General features: G+C 37.3%; 2 protein-coding genes across 5 annotated transcripts; one reads left to right on the forward strand and one right to left on the reverse strand.

Annotated features, from left to right (window-relative positions):
- Window positions 1-483: 483 nt before the first annotated feature.
- Window positions 484-14,823, forward strand: LOC147384330 (Holliday junction resolvase MOC1, chloroplastic-like). 3 transcript variants are annotated; one of them, XM_086425636.1, is made up of 6 exons: window positions 484-1,036; window positions 3,587-3,692; window positions 5,718-5,770; window positions 6,399-6,566; window positions 6,981-7,053; window positions 14,506-14,823. In XM_086425636.1, exons 1-6 carry the CDS (start codon window positions 629-631, stop codon window positions 14,577-14,579), a joined length of 882 nt encoding a protein of 293 aa, XP_086281762.1. In that variant the 5' UTR covers window positions 484-628; the 3' UTR covers window positions 14,580-14,823. The 3 variants fall into 3 exon arrangements, with proteins under 3 accessions (XP_086281762.1, XP_086281763.1, XP_086281764.1); XM_086425637.1 differs by having other exon boundaries at window positions 6,435-6,566; XM_086425638.1 differs by lacking the exon at window positions 6,981-7,053.
- Window positions 14,824-16,426: 1,603 nt separating this feature from the next.
- Window positions 16,427-26,711, reverse strand: LOC147384331 (Putative methyltransferase family protein). 2 transcript variants are annotated; one of them, XM_086425642.1, is made up of 8 exons: window positions 26,555-26,711; window positions 26,396-26,463; window positions 21,815-21,934; window positions 20,474-20,547; window positions 20,311-20,368; window positions 20,132-20,233; window positions 19,571-19,679; window positions 16,427-16,841 (listed from the first exon to the last, which is right to left on the reverse strand). In XM_086425642.1, the coding sequence occupies exons 1-8, from the start codon at window positions 26,626-26,628 to the stop codon at window positions 16,712-16,714; spliced, it is 735 nt and encodes a 244-aa protein (XP_086281768.1). In that variant the 5' UTR covers window positions 26,629-26,711; the 3' UTR covers window positions 16,427-16,711. The 2 variants fall into 2 exon arrangements, with proteins under 2 accessions (XP_086281768.1, XP_086281767.1); XM_086425641.1 differs by lacking the exon at window positions 19,571-19,679 and having other exon boundaries at window positions 20,165-20,233.
- Between the last annotated feature and the right edge of the window lie 538 nt (window positions 26,712-27,249).

Here is a 27,249-nt window from a genome sequence, read left to right on the forward strand (position 1 = left end):
ACCAAAAAAGTTTTGTGATGTTCAGTAGGAAGTTATGTATTGTAGGTACCGATTGAATACAAGTTCGGTCTGAAACTACTGAATAGAATTGTAAAAAAAACTCCAAGTTCTTTGATTCAAAATCATCGGTTTTTAAGATTTTAATGGTAATTTTTATCACCATCTTTGATGATAAAATGCAAAAAAGTAGAAGAAAATTAAAATAAAAGGTTTTGAAAGGAAAAAAAAAAAAATTAAAACCTAATATCCATTGATTCAACCTCTCACAAACTCGAAAGGAGATGAAGTTGAAGAAGAAGAACAAGAAGATTGAGGTGAGAAAAAGAGATAGATGATGGAGAAGCATGAGAAAAGGGATAGGGAAGATGGTTTAGGTTTTTCAATCAATAGATAGAGAAGATGGTGGATACATGGAGAAGGGTAAAAAAGTAACTTCCTTTTTTTTTTTTTAAATAAGATAAGTGCGGCAACGTAGGTGGAGGGCGCGAGCGGCGCGTCCCGGTGGAATGATACACCTCCCAAGTTTGAATTTCTAAAAAAAGATGAAGAAATCCCCTCAACTCTTTTCGAAATTTCTCCAAAATCTCATCTTTTAGTCACCACCATCTCTTCTTCGATCCCCATTTTAATGGAAACCCTCCATATCCTACCTCAAAATCTGTATTCACCAACGTTTCACATGAACACAATCTCTGCTAACTTCAGAGCAAAAATCCGATTCAATCCCACTAAATTTAGGCCATTTTCTGGTTCTTCCCTCGATTTGAAGGATACCCATGAACTTGTTCATGTTGAGAGTTGCAAAAAGAGGGTTTTGAGGGATAGTTTTAGGGTTAGGGTTAATGTTTCAGATGCCCAACTTAAGGAAAATTGGTTAGCCTCTCTTAGTTGTCCTATGCCTGAGAAGGTTGAGGATTCTAGTGTCGAATCACGGGCGAGTACCGATGCTGGTTTGGATTGGATAATTGGGATTGACCCCGATGTTTCGGGAGCTTTGGCTCTCTTGAAAACTGATGATTCAGATTGTTCTGCTAAGGTAATTGGTTAATTCTTCGATTTAGTATACAGGTTTTTCTAATAGATGTTGCAATCAAGGTTTAAAATTTCATTTTTAAGGAATGTTTCCATCAAAGAAAAAAAACTGAAATATTCACTGAAATGGGACGAAATGAAACATTCATAATTTTGTGCAGCATTCCGAAAGCATTGTGAAATATTTATAAAAACCAGCATTTTAGTGATAAATATTATTAGAAAAAAAAAGGTTTTAGATTATAAAATGACTCTTACTACTATTTTTTTGTCATGTAGATCACACTATTTGATGCAGATGCTTATGTATGAATCCATATTTTTTTCTCCCAAAATTTTATCTTGTTGTTAATGTTTGATAGTTGAAGGAGATGTAATCTCAAGGTTAAAGATGATAGTTGAAATTTTTACCCTAAAGGTTAGAGGTTTAATTTGACCAGTTTGTGGGAGAAAAATCAACGGTTTTTTATTAGAGGTCCAAGACAAGGACATTTAGTTTATTTTGATTCGTATTTTAGAAAAGATTGAGGTGAAGGGTTTTGTCATCAGTTTAAAAACATGGGGATATCTCAAATATTCTTAAGAGTAATGGTTCCCCTATAAGTAGTCGTTGTTTCTAACATATCCTCTTTTTCTTTCTTTCTTCTTTTTTCCTTTGGTTTTGTTATATTTTTTTTCTGGTTTGTCTCAAAGTGTTTCAGCCAAGACATTCTGAGACAATCCAGCACATACTAAAACATTCATTTAAATTTTGATTCCAAGTATGCTTCGTATTGGAATGTTCAAATAACGTTATCGGCCGATACATTCTTAAAAAAATGTTTAGTGTTGCAGATGTTTTAAACAATTGGATAAGTTAGTTAAATGAAGCAATGCTGTGGTAATTTTGTAGTGTTATTCTTGATGGGTACTCTCTTATTTATATTCATTTAATAAAGAATCTGGTCCTCTACTGACAAGTGATTGGGTTTCAACCCCAACTTTTAAAAAGTTTACACCACATGTTGACTAACTCACAATCTACTTAATGTTATGTAGAATTAGTAAGGTAGTTAGTTAATTGGGACACTTGGCATTGATGCAATGAAGGAGTTGGAATTGAGTTTTGACTCTAGGTTGTATTGGATCCGAATTCTTCAATCAAAATACAAACTTGGCTATTTATTAAATTGTTTCCTCCTCTTTTGTGCTCTTCATAGCTCATCCGATTCAAATTTTCAGATCTAGAATCACTGAGGGACAATGATGAGTTCTTGGTTAATCTCATCCCCACCGTAAGGAAGAGGTTTCGTGATCTAAATTCGCAATACGGCAAAGTGATCGGTTCCGAAATTCTCAATTCGAATATGATTTTGGTGTTCTTGATGGATCAAAATCGGAGAAAAAAAGAATTAAATAGAAGAAAGATAAAATAAACAAGAAATAAAATTAAAGAACAAGAAATTGAGAGAGAAGGTTTGCAATTTAATTTAGAATTTCATTAGAGAGAAAAGAAAACTTTACAAATTTCGGAGCTCCATTAATGGAGTCTCTTTCTTTTTCTCCATTCTTCTTTTCTCTTCTAGATTTACTTTCTCTCTCCTGTTTCTCATTTTCTTCAAATCTCTCTCTATGTCTAATTCTTTCTAACAATAAGTTATCAGTTCTTTCTAAGATCTTTCCTCTATTTATAGAGAGAGAATCTTGAAATTATTACTAGCTCCCTCACTTACAACTTACAATTATTACAAAGCACTCCCTCTGTACTTACATTTACAATTATTACAAATTAACCCTTCCCTTACAAATCAACTCTAATTACATTATCCCCTTTCATTCACAATTATTTTATCCCAAAAAATACCCCAAATACAAGAAAAATTACAAAACCCCCCCTTCATTTCATTTACAATTATCTCCAACAAATTAACAAAAATGTAAAACCAACCCCAATTACATACCAAAAATGCATGCCAATTTTACCCTATAACAGAAATTTGATAGTTCATTGTTTGATCAGGTGGAAGTCAATCCGTGTGGTTTGGTTTATTACTTTATTATGTGGTTCATGTCATCAAATTGTTTTTGTTTGGAGAATCAACAATTAGCCTTTCTAATACGTATAACACCCTCACAAATGTGTGGGCTTGAGTTAATGTTGTAATATGTAGTCTTGAATTTTTCAACTTTTAATTCACTTTTCATCACGTTGGTAACATTTGAATGAGGACACCATCCATACCAAGAATCAGCCCTTGATTCATCTATGTGTGGCCTCCGCAATTTTATGCCAACCTATCTTAACATAATCATTATCAAAGTCTTATCCCAATCCTTCATGTATATTAGTTTATCATGTTTTTGGGAATTCATACTTACATTTTAAATTTCTTGGCCAATTGAAGTAGGTACATTTGATCAACTAGCATTGTAAATGAACCATTTTTCTTTTGGGAGGTTACAAATGTACCGGTTCAATTGGGAAAATGAGTTCTCTTACTATGATATAGAAAAGTTTTCACCAACTAAGCTTGAGCTAAGTTTGTTAGTTTGATGATCAATTTTCATTTTCTAGGTCTTTGATGCTCCACACTTGCAAGTTTTGGTTGGTAAAAGAGCTCGGAAGCGTTTAGATGCAAAGTCTGTGGTTGAGTTGCTACGGAGCTTTGATGCCCCTCTTGGTACAAGAAGTTTCTCTAATTCAAAGATTTGTAGTTTTTTGTTTTGACATGTTTTGGACTATTGGTTGACTAATGCATTGAATTTCAATGAAATCCCAGCCCATGATCCATTGTTTCTTGCTAGTTCATCTAGCAATTGAGGCATACATGCCTTCTGAAATGTGGTAACAATTGGACTCAATAAGCTTTCCTCTTTTATCAAAATAGTCGAGAAAGTGGGAATTGATGAAAATCGTTAATGTAATGCTATGTGGCTATGTTGCATAGATATAGTTATGTCAAAGTTCAACATGGGTATGATATGTTGGATTTGGCAAACCCCGAAATTTTTTTTTTGTGGGCACAACATTATGTCTAGTTTCTCTAAGAGGCCGGATACTCAAGGTATCAAATAAAATTAAAAAAAAAAACATTATATTTTTTTTGGAACAGGGTATCTTTGAGTCTAGCAGGCTGACCATGGTCCATTGGGCATTGCCCTACCCAAGAGGCAACTTTATCCACAAGAACTAATCCCTGAGTGTCACGCTCCATCCAACACCGTCACAAAACATTATATTTAACTTAGAACACAAGGGGTGATTTCAATCTATGATAAATGTTAATGACCATCTTGCAACACATATACGTTAACCTTTTAAAAGGGTTCACACAACATAGCTATGTAGAACTTTTTATTTAGCTCTCTATGTTTTAATAGATATTGTAAATCAATCTATTTGCTAATCATTGCTGTGCAAATCAAGATTTTTGTCAACATTTGCGGCAGAAAAACAACAAAAAATATGGATAATTGTGAGATTGGTGTTGTTAATAATTGGATTAAATGAAGGTATGATAGCTATCACCAGTTTGTTGGAGGAAGATTCCTCAAACTAGGTGCAGGAATGGGAGAAGGATTAAGGTGGTAGTGGAAACTTGGATTAAAATGCTTTGCAGCCAAGCCACCAAAAAGTGGATGGCAGTGCCCAAGCTAGTGCAATTGCAAGCTCTTCAAATTTGGTGCCAAATCTGTTTGGGTACTTCAATTTTAAGTGTAAGCACCCTCTGTGCCATATCAGGCATGTCTTTGGTGTACTTGGGGTAACATAAACTCCAAGGAAACATATTTTAGTGAGACATGCATGCACAAACACAAAGTCTTGTTAACCAGCCAACTACTCCATAAGACCAATCAATTGGAGAGGAGAACTATGAATATAAGAGGGTAACGGGACTTAACTGGGGAATGACACACCGGACAGTGGAGGAAAATATACAGTCAGCACTCCCCCTCACCCATAAGGGTGAAAAGACTTGAATCCATGACCAATAAGAAACCTAGCGCCCTGATACCATGTTAACCAACCAACTACTCCAAAAGTTCGATCTATTGGAGAGGGGGAGAACTATGAATATAAGAGGGTAATGGGGTCTCTCAATGTACCAACTTACCTTAGTATGAAAATTTTCTAAATGCCCATATAAATGTGAGTTTTACAATTAACAATAATGTTTACTAAAGCAACATGGTTATTCTATCCACCATTTACTCTTTGATAAAATATATAATACTTGATCCGACAAGCTCATATTATTCCTAAAATTTCTACCAGTCAAAAAATTTCACTTAGCGATGCAATTACTTAAGCAAGATGTGCATCATACGTGCATTCCCCTATTGCATTTAATACGGCATAAGCTAAATCCATAAAAATGAAAGAAATGGAATCAATGTGTAACTTTTAATTGTACCTACTTTTTGCTTCAGAGGGTCACATAATCCTGGAATGCTGGATCAAGGTGTTCTATATTGTGATTTTTTGAAGAGGATACTTCTATGGTTTCTATGCAGGTTTCAACTTGCCTTAAGATGCCTTTCAAACACTCCTTTTTGCCTCTTATTCTACTAATGTACTTGATCAATGTTTTTACATGTTTTTGATTATATGGAATCATGCATCACTATTTAACTATATTTTCCTTAGTTGGTTTCAATGCTGGATGATTTATCAATATAAAAGATTCTTTTTCAACTTATTTCAGGCACTACAGCATATATTGAACAATCAATCCCTTTTCCAAAAGATGGGAAACAGGTTAGTTTCAAATTCCTGTGCGTCAAAATGATTAGATCTGGACCCTTTTACTTGGATTTATTTATATGTTATGCCTTTCGTTTTCTTTCTTTTTTTTTCTTCTTTTTTTTTTATAACTTTTATATATGAAATAAATGATTCCGCAATGGCGGTTTTTTGTACCCACAAGGCCACAACCACGAGGAGGTAATGTTCTCTTTGAGGATTTTGTTTTTAGATGGAACTAGATTGTTTTATGCTTCTATCTAGCTTCTTTTTTCCACTCTTTTCTATCTCCTTGTGAGGGATATCTTGTCCATTTAGGTTGTATTTTTCTTGCCATTCATCCCTTTAATACAAATTAAGAACCTCTTGTATCCACAACCAAAACTTGCAGCTTATTCTCTTTTCTAGGTAGACAATTTTGTGTTTCAGTGAGGTGGATTTTATAGGCTTGAGAAACCTAACTTGCTAGAGATACTATATTAAAATAACTCATTTTTTGACATACTCACACTCTATGAATCATGTTGCACACATTGTTTGGTTTGAATATACTGGTTCTAGATTTCCTTTCATTGTTGATTTATTGGTTTGATGTCAATCACACTGATGTGGCATGTTAACTATTTTGACACTTTAATCGTAGTTCTTGCTGAGGACATTTACCTTTTCTGCAATGAAGGGATGGTGGAGTGGAGGATTTGGATATGGGTTGTGGATTGGGATTTTAGTTGCCTCTGGATTTTCTGTTGTTCCGGTGCCATCTGTCCTATGGAAGAATCATTTTGAACTCTCCGGAAGCCACTTGACCAAGGTCTGTTGTTCCTTAAATTACACTTTGGCCCTCACTTATCTCCATCTTTATGGGAAACTACATAGTGATCTTATTTACATGCGTTATCAAAGTCCCCCATTTCATAATTTCCATGAACATCAAACACCAAATCTTGTTTTGAATACGTGTTTTCAAGTTCTAAATTTGAAAAGAAATTCCCAACCGTTGAACCCCATTCAATTATTTATGTTTGGTGTGTCATAATAAAAAAAATAGTGGGGAAAGTCATTTAGAATCATCATTACCTGCTTGATCCTTTTTTTTTTTTTTCACATTTTGATTTAATGACGTCTTATTGTTATAAGGATTGTTTTATACTAGAGTTGCCTTTCTACTCAAATTGGTTGATTTTTGTGAGTTAAACTATGTCTAGTATATGTTGAATTTTGACAGGATGATAGCAGGAAAGCTGCGTCCACGTTATTTCCATCTTTGAGTTCCCAATTGATGAGGAAGAAGGATCACGGTACATATCATTTCAAACTCATACAAATCCACCCTTTGTTTGATATTGAACTACTCGAAGTACACCACTATGTATGGATTTCATTATAGAAAAATCTACATTCTATAATGATAATGGAATTTGGTGACCTTGACCCAATTCATTCAATACCCATTAAATCCAACCGTTCTAGTTCCGCCTCCTTCTCTGCTTATCCCAGCTAAGATTATATTGTTTCTTTTAGAAAGCTGTTATTGACACCCCAACTTTTACTTATTACACCCCAAATTCTTAAATTATTTATCACACCCCAATTACAAATTAAAACACACTATTCACACACTACAAAGATTTGGCTCAAGTTATTAATCAACTTCTCAAAACATTATGACACATTTAAACAATTTCAGTAGTTGTTTACAACTAGGATTCGGAATATATAAAATCCTATACCTAAAAAAAATAGTGTATTGGGTTAAAATACATAAATGATACAATTGCTGATAAGGTCTTTATTCTCTCAAAATTCGTTCTCACAACAATATTCTCTCAAGGTATTTGTAAGCTTTCAAATGTCCCTTTCAACGTATGGACAACCCCTGATTCGTCCACGTATCTCGAGGGGGTTGCATTCGAATGAGTTCCATGTCTTCCTATTCTTCGAGCATCCCATTGGGCATGCAAGAAGATCTATTCCACCTAGATCCCGTTCTTCCATTTGGGTGACACATTGGAGGTGCACATCCCCTTTGAGCTGTCCATGTGCGTACGTCCTGGAGGTGCACATCCCCTTTGAGCCGTGCAAGTGACGTGGCGTCCTGGAGGTGCACATCCCCCTTGACCTATCCATGAGTGTCGTCTTGGACAACCCCCCTTAGCCGTCCATGTGCGCACGTCATGGAGGTGCACATCTCCCTTGAGTCGTCAATGTGCGCAAGTCGTGGAGGTGCACATTCCCCCTGTCCATGTGCGCACGTCATGAAGGTGAACATCCCCCTTGAGCTGTCCATGTGCGCTATCCAAGTCACATGACGTCCTAGTGGTGTACATCCCCCTTGAGCTGTCCATGTGCGCTGTTTCTCTAGATGGAACCCTCGAAGTGATGCAATGTGGCCCCCTTTTCCAAGTCATCGTTGCCACATTGCCCTAGTAAATTAGCATCATTCACATTTAGCCCCCTACTTGATTGGGTGGGACACTTAGTTCGCGCTGCTATCAGGTATGTTTTGATGATGCCCTTCATACCCATATCTTGTGTGAGACATTTCGCGAAGCCGCCTTCTCCAATGATCACATCCTATTGACGCCTTGGCCTCAACACCAATGTGTTAAATTGCTAAAATGCTTGTGAAGTTGTCTTTAATATTATGCCCCCCCCCCCTTTTGACGTCGTTTAATGTTGTGACCCCGAAGTACGCACGTTAGTTGTTTTGTGCTCGTGATACTCGGTCATATTTCCTTTGTGCTCGTATCGCATGCCAGACATTTCACAAATTCGTTGTCCACTTTGTGCTTGTCATGTTGGCGCCGTCATCCCTTATGTGTTTTAAGTCGACGGTGATGGCCAGCACTTGTTTGAAGGATGGCACTTTGGCTGGTGAGGACCAAAAGTCTTTAGAGCCTCATGCTTGGAGGTGGTGTGGGGCAAGGACAACAAAGTTGTTAACAAGATTTTATATGAGCCTTCTGAGGTCGTATATTTTCCTCTAATTGATGGCATTGGGCAAGTTAGCATGTTTGCTTGAGCCCCTGGCGTGGATCTCAATTTAACTCATTGACCCTACCTTTCATGAGGGGCAAGTGGCATTTCTGCACAGCTCAACACCTGGACATGTACTGTTGTTCTTGGGTGGTAGGTGGGATACTAAGTACTATACTCCAAACAGGTGTGCACGTCAATGTGGGTTTGATCAAGGTCTTCCTGGCCCTATTCCAAAGCGTATGTCCATGACTTCAGTGATTACACGTTATGTTATTTTCGATCCATCTTTTTAGGACGTATTGGCGTGCTTCACATTCTTTTGCTCTTGAGGGTGGGCTTAGCATTCTTGAAGATGATTTGGACGATGTTGTTGGTGTGGAGAATCTTGCAGGTGTACCTTTGGCCGATACCAGTCTCTATTGGGAATTCCCTCTCTGCTTCTCTTGTTGGTATTGTAAGTTCTGTACAAGCCCCCCTTCGTTCAAAGGAGGTGCAATGCATTCACATATCGATGATATTGATCATACCAATGTTGTCATGAGGAAGAAGGGATGAATACTCCAAAGGGTGGAGTGGTTGGGTGGCGTGAAATGCCCATTATTCTTAGAGGGGATGTTACCTCCCCAACTGATCAAATGGGTGGTATGATATCATCTTCTTATGCCATGAATACCAAAGTTATTTCTACTAGTGAGCTTACTCTAATGGCTTCAATTGATTATGCCCTTGGGTTTGATTGTCCACATATTCGAGAGAGCTCCATGGGTGACAGTCATTCCCGCCCCTCTCCTTTGTGGGTAAATGTGGAGGGTGTTGTTGTTGCTATGAATGATGAGGCATTGTATCAAGAGGTTTATGCGCATCACAAACATTTTTTTGACAACACCTTGATTGAGTTTTGTTTTGGGCTATTGACCTTTATGATTTCAGAAGTGTTGAAGGTCGTGCTTGCCATGCGAAGCACTTGCTTATCTGATCTTACCTTGTGGTAGCTTGGCATTTGGGGAGGCAAGATTTAGGACTGCAGAATGGGTTAAGTTCAATGTAGTTTGATTGAAAGTACAATATGGGCTAGTAGCAGTTGCCTTTCACGATTTGAAGCGTGTTGATATCGAGCTTGTCGATGCAGAGTATGGTGGGTCTGCACTTTTAGGGATTGAGAGCGAAGCTCTTTGCTTAGATCTTCTATTGGCGGAGTATAAGGAGAAGGTTGCTAAGCTTCACATTGAACATGCAGATGTCCTAGCCGCATTAACCCCCCCGTCTATTCTCGTACAGAGGCCCTTTGAGCGTTGTTCACTGGGTCACTTTTGACTTTGTGATTTTTAAGCATGTTGACAAGCATCTGCACTTTCGAATGTTGAGGGTGTGGTTGTTTGCCTGAAGCAGTTGCTTGCTAAGCATAAGGAGAAAGCTATTGTGCTTTGTTGAGAGTATGCTGAGGCTTTGACCATGCTAGACCCTATCTGATGCTGTGTAGATGTTGTGAAAGCAGTGGCATAAAGGCTCTCCAAGCATTGCCTTTTGGGCCATTTTTGACTATGTGATTTTGAAGCATGTTGACAAGCATCTGCAGTTTCGGATGCTGAGAGTAAGGTTGCTTGCCTAGAGCAGTTGCTCGCTAAGTACAAGGAGAAAGCCGTTGTGTTTTGTTGAGAGCGTGCTGAGGCTTTGACAATGCTAAACCCCATCCGACGCCGTGCAGATCTTGTAAAAGTAGTGGCGCAAAGGCATTCCAAGCGTTGGCCACTCCGTCGTTTTTTGGATTTATGATTTTGAAGCATTTGACAAGCATTTACACTTTTGGATGTGGAGGGTGAGGTTACTTACTTAGAGCGGTTGCTCACTAAGCACAAGGAGAAAGACGTGCTTTGTTAAGATTGTGTTGAGGCTTTGACCATGCTAGATCCCCCATCTGACACTGTGCTGATGTTGTGAAAACAGTGGTGTAAAGGCCTTCCAAGCGTTAGCCTTTGGGCCGTTTTTGACTTTGTGATTTTAAAGCATGTTGGCAGGCATTTGCACTTTCGGATGTCGAGGGTGAGGTTGCATGCCTACCATGTCAAATCCCATTTGACGTCGTGCAGATGTTGTAAGAGCAGTGGCATAGAGGGCCTCTGAGCGTTGGCCATTGGCCACTTTTGACTTTGTGATTTTGAAGCATGGTGAGAAGCATCTGCACTTTCGGATGTTGAGGGTGAGGTTGCTTGCCTAGAGCTGTTGCTCATTAAGCACAAAGAGAAAGTCATGCTTTGTTGAGCAGACAGATGTGCTAGCTGCGTTAGCCCCCATCCGTAGCTGTACAGACACCCTCCGAACGTTGGCCATTGGGCCGCTTTTAACTCTGTAGTTTCCTTGGTGTTTTACTTTCTCATTTGTTTTAATCAAAAACATATGTAACTTCTTAAGAAAAACTTTTGGTAAGGGGAAGTGTTATCTTTTTCTTTCGATTAATAGAGAATAATGAACATTTTTTGTGAATCTTTCATTTGCCATTACATTTTCTATGTCCCGCCTTTTATTCTTGAACAGAGTACGTCGATACGAACTGATCATCAGGAGAGAAGGAAAAAATGATTGTATGGCTGTTGTCAGACACGATGTGTATGGCAAATGATCATTATCATGTTGGTACGATCATGTGTGTCAACATCCCTTATCTAAGTAAACTATTTACTTGTAAAGCTAAGTCGTCTTGCAGGGGGTTGCCTTCGTGGATGTGCAAGGTGACATTCGAAAATGCCCATAACGCTAAGGGTTGGTGCTTGTGCCATGACCTATGAAGGTCGTGCACCATTTAGCTAGCCAGCAGTTGTCTCACATGTTGATTGATGAATGGGGTCCCATTCGACAAATGATGTGCTCTTGAATGAAATATGCCACTGTGGGTCATTTAGTCGTCTTTAGGGTATGGCTTCAACCCGTTTGACAAAGAATTTTATAGTGGTGATTGTCCAAGTGTGTTCTTTGGCCTAACTCGATCGGTCCGATGAAGTCTAGCCCCCAAACAAAGAACGACCATGGGCGCATCATGTATTCGTGCCTTTGAAAAAGTTCACACCTTTAAACTAACAATGTGGCGTTTCCTTCGTGAGTCAGTATTGCCCGATCTGCAATCGTGATTATGTTTCTTTGTAGGGTCTTGTCGTCATATTGGCATCTTAATGGTTCCCCTCGCATGCTCTTCCTATACAATACCCCTCGGTGGATGTAGAAACGTGTGGTGTGCTTATTTAGTTTGAGTGCTTCCACTTTATCGAGTGAGAGTTGACCATCTTGTAAGAAGTTTATGATCAACATCAGTTAGTCCTCTTTCTCTCTTCTCCGAGATATGTCTCTGCTTGCCATGAAACACATTGGCATGTGAGGTGACAGTTCGAAGTGGCAAGAAATAGATGCTGGTTAGGCCTCTCTGACCCCTTATGCTTCTCCTTGACGTCTCGACCACGGCGGCATGGTCTTGAATGGGGTTGGAAATCATTAGCCAAGTTGATGAACACCACATAGCTCTTTTCTTCTAAAAAGTATAGTTGATCAGAAAGAGAGTTTACATTGTGTAGGTGGTACGTGGATGGCTTCATCCTGGATCCATGTTTTGAGGATCCCTTCAACATCGCCTATACTGCATGGGAATTCAGGGACGTTGTCATTGTCTGCTTTGAGATTGGGTTTCTTGTAGGTGCATGTCTGTCCAGGGTAGTCACTACCCCCTTTTGAGCGAAGATCTTACTATGAATACTTGAGGTCCCTGACGGTTCTCGGTCTTAGTATGCTCTCCATTCCATAAGCTCCCCCCTTAATCGCACAGGGACGACGGTCCGATGTGCAAATTCATGAAGCACCGAAAAGTTCGAAGTCCAGAGATTTTCAAGTAATGCTCGATAAGCGATGACCATCCCATTTATGCACATTTCCACTAGGCATATCTCTACGACTTGCTTGTCGTAGTCAATGGCCAAATGTCTAAACCTTCATATGTAGTCGTTCAAGTTTTCTCCTTCGCCTTGCCTCGTCCTTCCAAGGTTAGTGAACATTAGACTTCGAGAATTCCTATAAACGAAGATAATGATCCCCACCATGTCCGCCAAAGGCCTCAATAAAGAAAGAGACGTGTTCTCGTGCATTTCCTCTTTCGTTGTACGTCACAAAAGAGGTGGGGTGTATCAGGTTGGGTACAGAGTGTTGGAGCTCGCTCATCCTTTTTATCCTATTCTCTCGCTAGCAAGCGAGTAAGATTTATCATTGTTATGAACTTTGTCGTCTGACTCATCAACACTTGAGGCTCGAGTGCTCGCTTCGGGTCTCTGTCGACAATTGAGAGGTTTTTGGAAGGTCGTTCTCCCCTTGTGTTCGAAGCATCTTTCGAGATGACCTAGTCTAGTATCGTCGGTGCATTGTCATTCTTACTCAAGGGCGGGGGTCGTGTGTCAGCCATGTCTCTGATCACGAAGTGTTGTCGCTCGCCTAGCCCACTTCCTGCAGTAACTTCCACTTGGCAACGGGACATCCTCGCTCGCCCTTTAGGTGCTCTGATCATTGTCTCCGTAGCTTAGATTGACGTAAGAGGATCTTCACACATAACAAAGAGTGATGTGCAAATTCAGTTTAGTCTACTTTCTCTCAAATGTCTTTGAATGCACGATGTTATTTTCCCCAGCAGAGTCACCAAAATGTATTGGGTTAAAATACATAAATGATACAACTGCAGATAAGGTCTTTATTCTCTCGAAATTCATTCCCCTCAACAATATTCTCTCAAAGTATTTATAAGCTTTCAAACATCCCTTTCAACATATGGACAGCCCCTGATTCGTCCACGTATCTCTAGGGGGTTGCATCCGAACGAGTGTCAAGTTTGCCTAGCCTTCGAGCATCCCCATTGAGCATGCAAGAGGATCTATTCCACCTAGATCCCGTTCTTCCAATTGGGTGATGCCTTGGACGTGCACATCCCCTTTAAGCCGTCCTGGAGGTGCACATCCCCCTTGATCTGTCCATGTGTGCATGTCTTAGATGCACACAACCCACCTGAGTTGTCTATGTGCGCACGTCGTGGAGATACAATCCCCCTTGAGCCGTCAATGTGTGCAAGTCGTGGAGGTGCACATTCCCCTTGAGTCGCCCATGTGCGCACGTCATGGAGGTGAACATCCCCCTTGAGCCATCCATGTGTGCTATCCAAGTCACATGATGTCCTGGAGGTGCACATCTCCCTTGAGCCGCCCATGTGCGCTATCCAAGTCACATGACGTTTTCGAGGTGCACATCCCCCATTAGCCGCCCATGTGCGCCGTCCAAGTCACGTGATACCAATTAATAGAGCGAGGGTCAATGTAATTGACAGACGAGTACGCGAAAGGAAAAAGTCTTGGAGGTGCACATCCACCTTGAGCCGTCCATGTGCGTTGTTTCTTCAGATGGAACCCTCAAAGTGATGCAATGTGGCCCCCTTTTCCAAGTCCTCGTTGCCACCTTGCCCTAGTAAATTAGTATCATCCACAAATAGAAATCTAAACCCCCCCCCCCCCCCCCCCCCCAAAAAAAAAAAAAAAAAAGGGAGAGAGAGAGAGATAAAGGGCTACTATTGGCATTTGGCACCCCAACTTTTACTTATTCTCAACCATTCACTTACTTTTTTTATTTTTTATTTTTTAATAGGGGTCTAATAAGTACAAATTGGTGTGCCAATAGCACCCCTCTTCTTTTATCATGTTCTTCAGATATTATTCTTCCTTTAACTTTAGTTTACTCTTTTTTATTAATATTTGCAGGCCGAGCTGAGGCTCTTCTAATTGCCGCTTATGGGAAACGCCTTAAGATTAAGGCCGACTTGCCCATCACATAAAACTTGATATCTCAGAACTGGCAGAGCTTGGGCGGTCCATGTGTTCTTTCGCTGCATCAGCTTTTAGGTGCTGGTGGGTGTTGTTATTAGTTCTCTTCAATTGGTGATCAATTTTTGTACTGTAAACATTCAATTTCATTGTGGAATTGAAACTCGTGTATTTTTCAATTCCTGTTGGTATCACTCAGAATTATTTATGCAATTTCATTCCTAATGGATCAATATGCAAAAATTTGTTAGGTTATTCTGTGGAGGATTTGACCATACAATATTTAGGTCAGTGGTCTTACATGTTTACAAAAAAAGATGAAAACCTGCAGGTCAAAGTAAAAGAAAATTTCGATTGGCACACCAATTTTTAATTATAAATCATCAGCGTTTTTCAAATTAAATAATTTACCAAGATGTAGAAAGCAGTTCTTTATTTATATATAGTTTTTTACTATGGCAGCCATTTCTTCTCTTGTAAATGCTATTGAGAGACAAATCCTCTTCAAATATTTTTTCAAAAGAAATCTAGGGTTTCCTATAGGGCCCTCCTTTCATTTGAAAAGAAAAAAAAAGAGGATTTTTTTCTTTGAATCTTATCCTTCCTTTCTACCCTTTCCTATATTCTCTTAGGCTATGTTTGGATTGAGAGAAGTGGAGAGGAGAAACTCATTAATAGAAAAAAAGAGGTGGGAAGAGACTCATTTTCTCTCCACATTGACCGGAGAGAACTTGGGATGGTTTTGAAATTTTAAAATATCTTAAAAGAGATCTAAGGTTAAAGTTGGAATAATAAAATATTTTAAAAGACTTTCTTTTCATTTCTCTTCTCTCCACTTTTGGGGAGAAAGAAAACTTGTCTGTTTCTCTCATCACTCCAATTTTTTTCCCTTCTCTTCTCTCCATTTAATGTTAGTTTGGGTGCAATGTACAACTCCATTAATTAGTGTGTTAAATACAAACTTTATGTCCAAACAAAAATTCTCAATAAAACCAGCAAAGAATAAGGTGAAGTAATAAAGGTCTTATGGCATTCAAATATTAACTGATAAGGGAAAAATCTAAAACATAGGATGGCAAAGATCAGATTGATGTGGGATGTAGTAGTTATACATATTAGAAGAATGTTGACAGTTTCTTGAATAATTATGGGAAAAGTTGCATAAAAAAATGGTGGTGAATTGATGAGATTCACAAGATCCTTAAAAAGAAAAATCCATTACAAGTTTTGAAAAATTACAGCGAGTGAAGTTAAATTTAAATGCTAAAAAAGAAATAAATTGAGTGGAAAAATCCTAGAAGAATACTCCAAGAAAGACAAGAGAATGGAGAGAGAGAGAGAGAGAGAGGGAGAACATAGAAGGGGAGAGTCACCAATGTAGTTATCGCTTCCGTAGTTACCACAATAGTTGTGATCACCACCACCATAACTGTCGTAAAAGACACCACATGATATCTTTCCCAAAACAAATTCACAATCCCCCTTTTCCCTTCACTCTCATCCCTAAAGAGTATGGATGAGGCTTTTTCAGCCATAACAAGGCTAAGTCCCAACAGTCCGAGATCTATGGGGATGGAATTCTGATTAATCGGCATGGAGGAAAATAAGGACAGATGAAAAGAATAACAATTAAAAAAAAAAAAAAAAAAAAAACTATGGTTTTCTTGATTCTTCATGTGTTAGGAATGATTAGGTAAAAGAGAAGACAGGGATGTGAAGTGAGTTAATGGCAGAGTTGGAGAGAAAGATGTCTTTGTTGGTGTGTTTTACAGGGGCAAAATCAATCAGTGTTCTAAGAAAATTTTGGTTAGAGATGATCATCAATATGATAAGTTGATTGGAGTTTGCAAAAGATGTCTACAGATGACACAAAAATGAATACTAAAAGGATGTAAAAGAAATGGTCATCACCTCAAACCTTTTCAAGGGATTTAACATCAGAAATATGTGATAATGTTTTCAAAATTTTATGTCCTTGTAAGCTTTAAGTAATGATGCATCACTGATACTTATAACAACCAAATTGCCTGTGTTGCAAAAATGTGCGGACTCCAATTTTGGTGTAGGATTAAGATCGTTAAATGCAAGCTTCCATGGATCTGATATCCTCAACTCTTGACCGATAAAGATGAACATATATGGTTTATACTTCTAATGGAAGAGTGATCTCAAAAATGACTCCTTCAAGATTTCTGATCACAGTTCGGGTGCCATGTACTTCATTGACTAGCATTCCATGTTGGGTAGCTTCGTTCATAACCATCGCGTCCATACTGCACAAGAGAACAGGATAAGACGATGCTTAAAAACTGTTTGATCATGCTAGTAATAACAATGAAATAGAAGAAGAGATGAAAGAAAAGAAAGAAAAAAAAAACGAAGAAAATAAAGTTAATTTCCTAGTTTAAAAATAGACAAATTAACATATGAGGCTAACACCTTGACCAAAGGCTTATGCCCAGAAGAATCGTAGAATTGTCAAGTCTCTAATTAACAGCTTGGCAGATATATATAATAATAAAAAAGGTGAATGGACATAAATGTCCTTACACAGAAATAATATAAAAATAACAGAATTAGACTATTACTATCTACTATTTTCCAATACTCCTCCTCAAGCTGGAGCAAATATATCAACTAACCCCAGCTTGATAAGATGAGAGTTAGAGATAGAAGGACCAACAAACTTTGTAAACATGTCAGCGAGCTAATCTGAAGAAGATACAAATACTGTCTGAAGGACACCAGATCGAACTTTCTCCCTGAGAAAGTGAACATCAACATCTATATGCTTAGTTCATTTATGAATAACTGAGTCAGAGGCAAGCATGATAGCAGACTTGTTGTCGTAAAACAATAAGGAAGAACCAGAAGGAGAAAATCCTATTTCTGTTAGTAAAGATTGAAGCCAGAGAAGGTCACATGTCTCAAGAGCCATAACACGATACTTGACTTCAGCAAAAAAACGAGAGACCACACTTTGTTTCTTACTTTTCCACGAGATAAGGTTACCTCCATGGAATGTACAGAAACTAGAAGTAGATCTCCTATTAGTAAGAGAACCCGCATAGTTAACATCAGTGAAACATGACAAATGTGATTGAGCAGTGAAGGAGTAGAAAAGCCCAAGGCCAGGACATGACTTCAAGTAGCGAAGAATACGATGAACGGCCTCAAAATGAGATGTACGTGGAGCATGCATAAACTGACTGACTGCACTAACCGCAAAGGTCAAATTCGGTCTAGTGTTAGTCAAATAAATCAGACGACCTACAAGTCTCTGATAAGAAGCAGGATCAGATAATAGATCACCAGATTCGATATGAAGTCGATGACCCGAAGGGGCGATTCCTTAACGAGACTGCTTTAGATTAATAGATTTTTTAATAGAATAGAGAAGAGAAGAAGAGAAAAGGAGAACGAAGAAGAACCAAGAGAGTTGGGCGTAAGATCCTAATGGCTCTGATACCAAGAAGAATTGTAGAATTGTCAAGTCTGTAATTAAGAGTTTGGCGAATATATATAATAATAAAAAAGGTGAATGGACATATATGCCCTTACATAGGTGAATGGACATAAATGTCCTTATACAGAAATTAGGGGTGCAACTTGGTTCGGGTTAGTTCGGTTTAGAGTAAAATCAGAACCGAACCGACCTTGGTCGATTTCATTATATGTGAACCAGAACCGAACCAAATTAGTCTAAAACTGAAGCAACCCAAACCGACTTTAATTCGGTTTGGTTTGGTTCGGTTCCATGGGTTAGAAATACTAACCTGACTGCGTGTAACCAACAATTATAGAAGTACAACACACGACATTTCTTTCAGGCATTCTATCAAACACTTGACGAGCATCATCTGTTCGACCACATTTCTAATAAAAATCGCAGGTCGTATGTCGCTGGCCGCAGAGAGAGAGAGAGAGAGAGAGAGAGAGAGAGAGAGAGAGAGAGGGGGGGGGAGTGAGCCGGTAGCAGCAAGTTGCAGCCGCAGGTTGCAGGTCGCACCGTTGTAACCGTAGAGACGACGAGAGAAAGAGAGAGAGAAAGAGAGAGGCAGCCGCAGGTTGAGTCGATGGCAGCCGCAGAGACGAGAGAGAGAGGCGAAGTGAGAGATGATGAGGGTTTGAAAAAAAAAAAAAAGGTTTAGGATCACTTACTGTTTAATTGTATGAGGGTTGCAGTCTGTGGTAGTCGGTGGTTGCAGAGACGAGAGAAAGAGAGAAACAAAGAGAGAAACGAGGGAAAAAAAAAAAAAAAACATTTTATTTTTATAAATAGAATCGGTTTCGGTTTGGTTCGGTTATTTATCAACCCTGAACCGAAAATTGAACCGAACTCATCGGTTCTTATTTTCTTTAACCCGAAACCGAACCGCATTTACTTAAAACCGAACCAAGCCAATCCAAAATTCATGGATTGGTTCAGTTCTCGGTTTGAACCGAATTAAGTTGCACCCCTAATAGAAATAACATAAAAATAACAGAATTAGACTAACTACTATCTATTATTTTCCAATATGCCCCAGCCACGCCTCATAATGAGGTTTATACACTTATCGAATGCTTCCAACTCTAAGATATAAGCCTCGGTTGTCTTTATGTTTCTTCCTTGCACCTCAGGGCATTTTAATAAGCTTCATCTTGAGGCGTAAGCTTCACAAGCCTTTAAAAACATTGATGCTGATAAACAATGGTAGGAGGGTCAAGAAGTTTTGGTGCAGGAGTGTGGGAGTTTGATTCTGAAGAGGCAGCTGAACCTTGGTTAAAGTAAGAGCCACGAATCCACAAAGTGTAAACATATACAAGGAAAAAAGAAATTTCAACAACGATAAGATGCCAAAAAACAAAAACAGGCAATATTATAAATTATTTAAAATTTATTAACAAAAAGTGATTTTAGACTTTTTTCTCTTTTTGATCCAAACCCACAATTTTGGAGATTTTGGTAAGCAATTGTGAATAAAATCATCAAAACACATCAGGGAGCATTTTTACTTACCTTTTAGCTCGAGATACATATGCTAGTATAAATTTGCAGTGGTTCCCTCTGACACGGAGAAGCTGCTCCACAGTATCAAATAGTGGAGGAATGCTAGACTGTTGAAAGCTTATATATTGTCAAGGATTTTTCTCAGAAATGCCACTAAGCTCCCCAGAAAAAAGAATTTACAACAGAAAATTTTGAAAAAGAAAGAAAGTTGTTATTGGCACCCCAACTTTTACTTATTGCAACCCAATCTCTTAAATTATTTATCACACCCCAACTAAAGATTAAAACACACTATCCAAACATTACAAACCGGTTTGGCCCAAGTTATTATCTCAACATTTACAAAACATTCAAACAATTTCAGTGGTCTTTACATATGTAGGATTAGGCTCGTATAAAATTTAAAACATAAAAATAGAAATCTAATAAAAAAAATGAGAGAGCTTCTAATTGCACCCCAACTTTTAATTATTCTCAACCATTCATTTTTTTTAATTGGGGTGTATTAAGTAAAAGTTGGGGTGACAATAGAAGCTCTCAAAAGAAAGGAGATGAAAAGTAGAAGGATATAAATATCAGCTCCAAGAATCAGATCAAAACCACCTGAATATCTTTGCATTAGTTGGCTCATATGGTCAGTATTTCCCCATTCTAGCTTCTCAGCCGCTAATCCTACAACCAAAACACCCATAAAAAGATTTTTCGCCTATACAGATGGATTTATGTTTTCAGAAATTCATGTCTCTCACCAGCACAATTACTAGAGCTACTTGAAGACGAATGGAGCTCTATATTTTTCTTCAAGATCTGAAAATGGATCCTCCATATGTATACATTTAGAAAATAAATAATTGAAATAAAGAACAAACAAAATCTCCAACCTAAAAACTTTAATTGACCTTTTGACCTTGCCTTGAGAACTTCGTCATTATGGTCAGTCAACAGAACCTCACGACAGAATCTACTGCACAGTATGCCAGTGACACCTAAGAACCACAAGGAGCACTATTTGGAATCAAAGTGCACGAAGGATCATCAAAAAGGATCGATTGAAATAAAAAAAATTCCAGGCATGGACATAAAATTTAGTTTATACTTACTCCGGGTTCTTATTACATATTTGTACTCCCACTAGTAGGGCCCACATGGACAACATTTTGGCCGATCCAAATCCAAACATAGAGTGAGTTGTCCATAACTTGCATACGATATGAAATTTCAATCCATTCTAACATTCTCGGCAATAGTTGAGTTCAATTTAACAAAATCTGAACTGTTCACTAAAACCTTTATTTTCAAGTCAAACTTTCTATATAATTAGAAATTTAGAATGGACCGGTTTTTTATAACAAAATCATGTTAAGAAAGACTCAATGAATGGTTGGATCGTCTAAATGTTACACATTTGGGCCCCCAGTAGTAGGAGTACAAATAGAGAGTAAGTATAGACAAACTCTTACATAAATATGACATATAAAAAAGAATTAGAGTTCATCCGTGTCGTAGAGGGGTATTATTAAAAATCTTTGAGGTTAAGAGGGTAAAAAAGGAATAATAATAAAGTTGGAGAGATATTATTAAGAAAGGGGGAGATGAGGAAAGATAATAAAGTGGGCTAAAGAGGTAAAAGAGGAAAGATAGTAAAATTGGTGTGATATTATTGAAAACAGGGAGGGAGGAGGAGATGAAAGACAATAAAGTTGAAGGAGATGAAAAGGAAAGGCAATAAATTGAATATTGCGGACCCCACAAAACTGTAGTTGAGTGGGATGCTAATCCCCCCCCCCCCACAAAACTGTAGCAAAGTGGGCTCTACAGTTGTGTTTTATTACATAGATTGTATACAAGAAGAATTACAAAAATATAGACAACAGCCACTGCTTTTCTATCTACCATCCAGAAGCACATCACATGTATTTTCTAATATAGTCTTTGATCAACAAACTAAGGTTTGACATGTGTGTCGAACAAATCAAATGTCAGATATTAGATTGCTAAAAACTTTCTTGTTTTGGAGTATTAAATATGTTATGAACACAATTACTTAGCTTAAATTATCGACAATGACCAAGTTCTCACTGTTTCTGTTCCTTTTTTGAAATTGTGTTTTTATGAAGTAATGTTTTAGACTTTAGAAAAATATGTTTCATATTGTCAAATAACTGTGGGGTGTCAACATTTTGGATTACCAAAGTCACTATAAATCTCTAGAAAAGATACTATACGATTCTTGTCATGATGCATATCACTTACCAACACCAGATCCTAACTCGATAATGGAACATCCTCGGAGCAAGTTGGTGTTCTTAGATAGGTAATTGTTCAACAACATAGCGCCTGGCCACACCAACTGTCCTGTAAGATCATAATCAGCTGTCACCCAGTTGGTTAGTATCTCAGTACACAGTACATAACATGGTATCATTTGGAAGATAATTCACACACTAACATGTCAAGAGTAAAAAAAAAAGAATCATGAAAAATGCTTTTAAGTGTTGTTGAGCAAAATACTGGAAAGGGCATAGATTGAGGTTGAAGACGCATGGGTTGAAATGGATTGATGGAAGAACACATGGACAGCAACAATGATCATCATCAACATCATTTATGCTCATCCCAAATATTGAGGTTCACAACATCAATCATATGTTGGCCTCAACTTTATATTGATATAATCAAATTTCAGACCATATGTGTGACATACGTGTAGAATCAAAATATACCAAGAAACCATTCAAAATTGTAGACTGCAGTTCTGAACTTTTTAATTAAATTCATAGTGATTAGTATGATCTTAAAGATTATGAAACTAGAAGAGGTAATAAATAATTTAGAGAGCTTCTATTTTCACCCCAACTTTTACTTATTGCACCTCAATTATTGGAACACCCCAGATAAAGATCAAAGGACAACATCAAAAGTGAGAATTAACATTTCTACACCAGAATTTTCTCATGATTGGCAGAGTTTCCTCACAAATGACAGAGAGAAGGGAAAGGGTGGTGCACACCAGACGCTAGTGATGCTCTTCTTCTTCAACCTCTGCAACGTTGATTGCGGGTCCTTTGGTTTCTCATGATGACAGAGAAAAAAAAAATGATATAATTGTTCTTCTCTCCGAAATTAAAAGAATGGCTATTCTCACCCCCCATTCACTGATTTTCATTTTCTTTTAGTTGGGGTGCAATAAGTAAAAGTTGGGGTGCTAGTAGAAGCTCTCATATTTATAACCTTCACTGACAACTATGAAGGGTATTGTACAATCTGTTTGTTAAAAACCTCAGACAAAGCTTTGAAAAAAGTCAAAAAATTTTAAATTGAAGCAAAAACAGTTGGGAAAGAAAATTAAAATTCTGAGATTAGATAGAGGTGAAGAATGTGACTCCATATCTTTTAGAAAATTTTATTAAGAAAATGAAATAATTCATGAGATAACCAAAGTTCGCTTCAATAGAACGGTAAGGTAGAGTGGGAAAAAAAACTTTGAAAGATATAGTTAATTCCATGCTAATTAGTTTAGGGTTATCTGCGAACATGTGGGAAGAGGCATTGCTTTCAACATGCTAAATCCTAAACCAAGTTCCTCTTAAATACAAGGTTGAAAATCTATATGAAAAGGGGAAAAAGATAAAAGTCAGAAAACCTTCATATAATTACCTAAAAGTATAGGAGTGTTTTGCTAAGTTGTCTAGACCTGCCCCCAAAGAGATCAAAACTAGGCCAACAAACTGTAGATCTTGCCTTTATATGCTTTTTACATAATAATGATGAATAAAGATTTTTGGTAAACAATTCTGAAAAACAAAATTACTTGAGAAAAATACCATAATGGAGTTTGGGAGTGTTGAATTCTTAAAGAAATATTTACTTTAAGGAAAAACTTATCAGCCAAAAAAAAAACTTTGAAATATTCCTAGCAACCAAGAAGGTTCTTCAAATAAAGAAGAGCACGAACTTAGGAGAAGCAAATGAGCAAGAACCTCAACAAGTATTGGACATGATTTTCTTACTTTTCTACATTTGATTATTCATTTTGGAGAGAAGCTATCAATACTGGAATTGAAGCCATAATATGTAATAACACATGTGAGTTAGTCGACCTACCTTTTGGTTTTAAACCAATCGACTGTAAATGGAGATCCAAAAAAGAAATGAAAACTTGATGAGATAATAGATAAGTATGAGGTTACATTGGTCGCTAAAGGCCGTAAGTTGAATGAGGCTATTGACTTTTTGGATACAGAGTCCCAAGTGACAAGAATAACCCTTATAAGAGTATTAGTAGTGATACATCACATGGATGTAAAAAAACCGCCTATTTAAATGGCGAACGAGAATAAGAGATTTATATGGACCAACGTGAAGGCTTTGTTTTTAAAAACCTTGGAAGGAAAAGCGTGTAGACTTTATAAATCTCTTTATGGCCTTAACAAGCTCATAAGTGAAGGCATGATAAATTTGAGAAAATTCTAACCACAAATTGTCATAAAATTAATGAGGCAAATTCAATAAAAACTCAAGAATTATTATCTACTTCTATGTCGATGATATGCTGATCATCACCACCAATTTAGATGCAATAAAAGCACTAAAATGTTTTAATGAAAAACTTTGATAAGAAAGATTTGGGCAATGTGTATATTATCCTAGAAATTAAAATAACTACAAAACCTGAGATAATAATACTATCTCAGTCGCATTACACTGAAAAAGTGCTTAAGAAATTTCATCAATGTGATTGTGATCTAGTCATTTTTTATCCTAATAGTAACCTAAGGAAAAATGTGGGAAATCTTGCATCTCAATTGACGTATTTTTAGAGTGATAGGCCATCTCACTTATATCATGAATGACACTAAGTCTGACATTGGTCAATGCAGTAAGCAGGCTTAGCAGATATACAAGGAGCCTTTGATCTGAGTATTAAGATTATCTACTAAGGGTATTGAGATATTTAAAATACTCTATAGTTTATGAGAATCATTTTGGGATATATTCGAATGTGCTAGAGAGGTAACAATAATGCAACTTGGATTTCAATTTTCATGAATCTAAATTCACTAATGGATATTTGTTTATTGTTGGAGAAGGTGCAGTATCTTGAAAATCAACCAAACAACTCTACATAACCTGATCAACTATGGAATCAGGTTTATATAGAGTTCAAAAAAAGGCAAAATGACTTAGGCAAATTTTAGTTGATATGTCATTTGGGCTAAAGCCAGTATTTGTTGCATGTATACATATTGATAACCAAGATGCTATATTAAGAGCTCAAAATAATTCATATAATAGGAGGTCTAGACATATTCATCGTAAACACAACAGTGTGCAACAGTTGTTGAGAAATGAGAAAATTACTATTAACCTTGTGAGGTCAAAAGAGAACTTAGTAGATCCACCAACTAAAAGAATTTACTAGAATGCGTCGAGAGGGAAGGGGCTAAACTTATAGATAAATAAATCACCAACAACAGAAACCTAACCCATTGGATTCGAGATCCCAAAATATACATTCAATGTGAAAACAAGTTGGTAGAGTGGTTTTTGGGGTACTACACTACCCATCCCTATGAGACAGAAGTACACTTATATCGTTGAGAGCATGAGTTGATGACTCTTAATATTTTCTATACCTGCAAGTCTAGTGAGATGTTATGATACAGGACACTCCTGGTAGAAACCTATATAAGAGTGGAAGTAGGGCCGCTTTCTATAAGAATTTTGGTTGGTTCTCTATAACACTTTTGAAAACCTAGGAATACTCATGGCCAAAATGGGTACAATAGTAAGAATCAACAATGTGTGTGTCAAAGAGTTGCAAAACTCAAGGCGATAGTGCATTGGACAATTAGTAAAACAATTGATTTATAGTAACCAAATATTCAAGTCCAAAAGACACCATTGTCAATGCACAACTTTTCTATTGTACTACAAATTTTGATTTCTTATTTATTTTTCTTTCACGTGGGAGATTGTTACCAATTAAGGTGTATGAATTAAAAAAAAAATGTTATTAAAATGTTAGAGATTGGGTCTCTAACATTCTCCTCCACTAGATAAAATAGGGGAGCAGGGTTCCCCAATTGTATCCATGTGTCAACTAATGCAAACTGTCCGCTGAAGCTGTATTTAGAGGAGAATCCTCACTGATTTATTCACTGCACTCAATACAAAAACCATAAAATCTGAAACTTCTTTGCTCCCCCCATTAATCACAAATTCCTTATATTTCCTTCTTTTTACCTGAATTTCTCTCTTTTATCAAATTTTACTTTAGTTTTGGAGCATACACTAGTTAGTTCTTCGAGGCTTCTCGAAACAGTCGGTATACAATTATTGGTGTGATTGGTTAATTAGTTTGTTGAGGCTTAAATGGTAGTGTACCAAAACCTGGATTGACTTTCTGTTACAATTATTGGTGTGAATGTGATTGGTTAATAGTATTATTCCTTCACTCAACGATACTCAGCATTATCCATTAATTGATTCAAATAAAAAACAGATATCTAAAATATACAACAATTAATTAGTCTAAACAATTGGAAACAAAACGTTCTAAATCAAGCAAAAAATGTAAGAAAATAATATGGGTTTCTCTTCTTTCATTTATTTAATAAAAATGAAACTCACTTGAAGCTGATTGGAGACAGAGGAGTTCAAGAACTAAAATATACAATAATTAATTGGTTCAAATAAAAAACTGAGAACTAAAATATACAACAATTAATTAGTCTAAACAATTGGAAACAGAATGTTCTAAATCAAGCAAAAAGTGTAAGAAAATGATATGGGTTTCTCTTCTTTCATTTATTTAATAAAAATGAAACTCACTTGAAGCTGATTGGAGACAGAGGAGTTCAAGAACTTGAGACCCAAATGTAAAAGTAGTGAGCTGATAACTGAAAGTAAACCAAAGATGAAGTTGAACATCAGATTCAAACTTTTAGAAGAAAAATATCAGAGAGAGAGAGAGAGAGAGAATGGTTTTACTTGTCGTTGACGAAGAAAGACTCGTCTAAGCAGACTATCTCTTCTTCCTCTTCTTCTTCTTCTTCCCTCTTCATATTTTGCTTCGTTCCTCAAAAGAGTTTGCTTTCCGATTTTTCACCCTTTTAAGTTTTAACACACCAATATATTCTCTTAGACAAACCCACTTATTTGATACCAAATTATCAAAGAGAAATTAACACAAATCTTTGGGCGCTCTAACTAAATGTTGGTGTGGAAATAGAGTCTCTTACTTTAATCTGAACGTGAATCGGGTGTTTGGTAACTCATGCAAGCCTATTCGAGTCTACCCTACAAATCAGTATTTGAGCCGCCCTGGGCCAGATTTTATTTTCTTCTCCTTTCCTTCGGTAGATATATTTTTTTTCATAGTGTCATTGAAAGTTTATATTGCCACATCAGCTGTTGTTTTTAACTAACACCCCAATTGGCTCAAAGATGGTCAGTGCACGTTACATGGCTTAATCAGTTCATGGCCGTACCACTACCACATTGGCCCTCTTGTGATAGAGAAGTGTCGTGAAGAACACCGAAGAGTGGGAGCCTCTATCAAAGTTTAGTGCTAGCATTGCTGAGAGAGTATTGACAATGCGAGAGTGATGCTACCTCGGAATGAAAGGGAGTGGATTCTCTGTCGTACTATTTTCATGTTGTTCCCTTTAGTGCCCTTTCAATAG

Source organism: Akebia trifoliata, chromosome 15, assembly GCF_017979445.1.
Source record: "Akebia trifoliata isolate Shusen 1 chromosome 15, ASM1797944v1, whole genome shotgun sequence".
Lineage (NCBI taxonomy): Eukaryota > Viridiplantae > Streptophyta > Magnoliopsida > Ranunculales > Lardizabalaceae > Akebia > Akebia trifoliata.

Bases quoted from the DNA above. Each gene is read 5' to 3' on its own strand.
- LOC147384331 (XM_086425642.1), bottom strand. From the start codon at position 26,628: ATGAAGAGGGAAGAAGAAGAAGAAGAGGAAGAAGAGATAGTCTGCTTA. The intron at 20,369-20,473 runs GCAAGGTCAAAA...ATCCATTTTCAG, and splicing joins ATAATGACGAAGTTCTCAAG to ATCTTGAAGAAAAATATAGA. The intron at 19,680-20,131 runs ATATCCTTCTAC...GACAATATATAA, and splicing joins GATTCTTGGAGCTGATATTT to GCTTTCAACAGTCTAGCATT.
- LOC147384330 (XM_086425636.1), top strand. From the start codon at position 629: ATGGAAACCCTCCATATCCTACCTCAAAATCTGTATTCACCAACGTTT. The intron at 3,693-5,717 runs GTACAAGAAGTT...AACTTATTTCAG, and splicing joins GAGCTTTGATGCCCCTCTTG to GCACTACAGCATATATTGAA. The intron at 7,054-14,505 runs GTACATATCATT...TAATATTTGCAG, and splicing joins GATGAGGAAGAAGGATCACG to GCCGAGCTGAGGCTCTTCTA.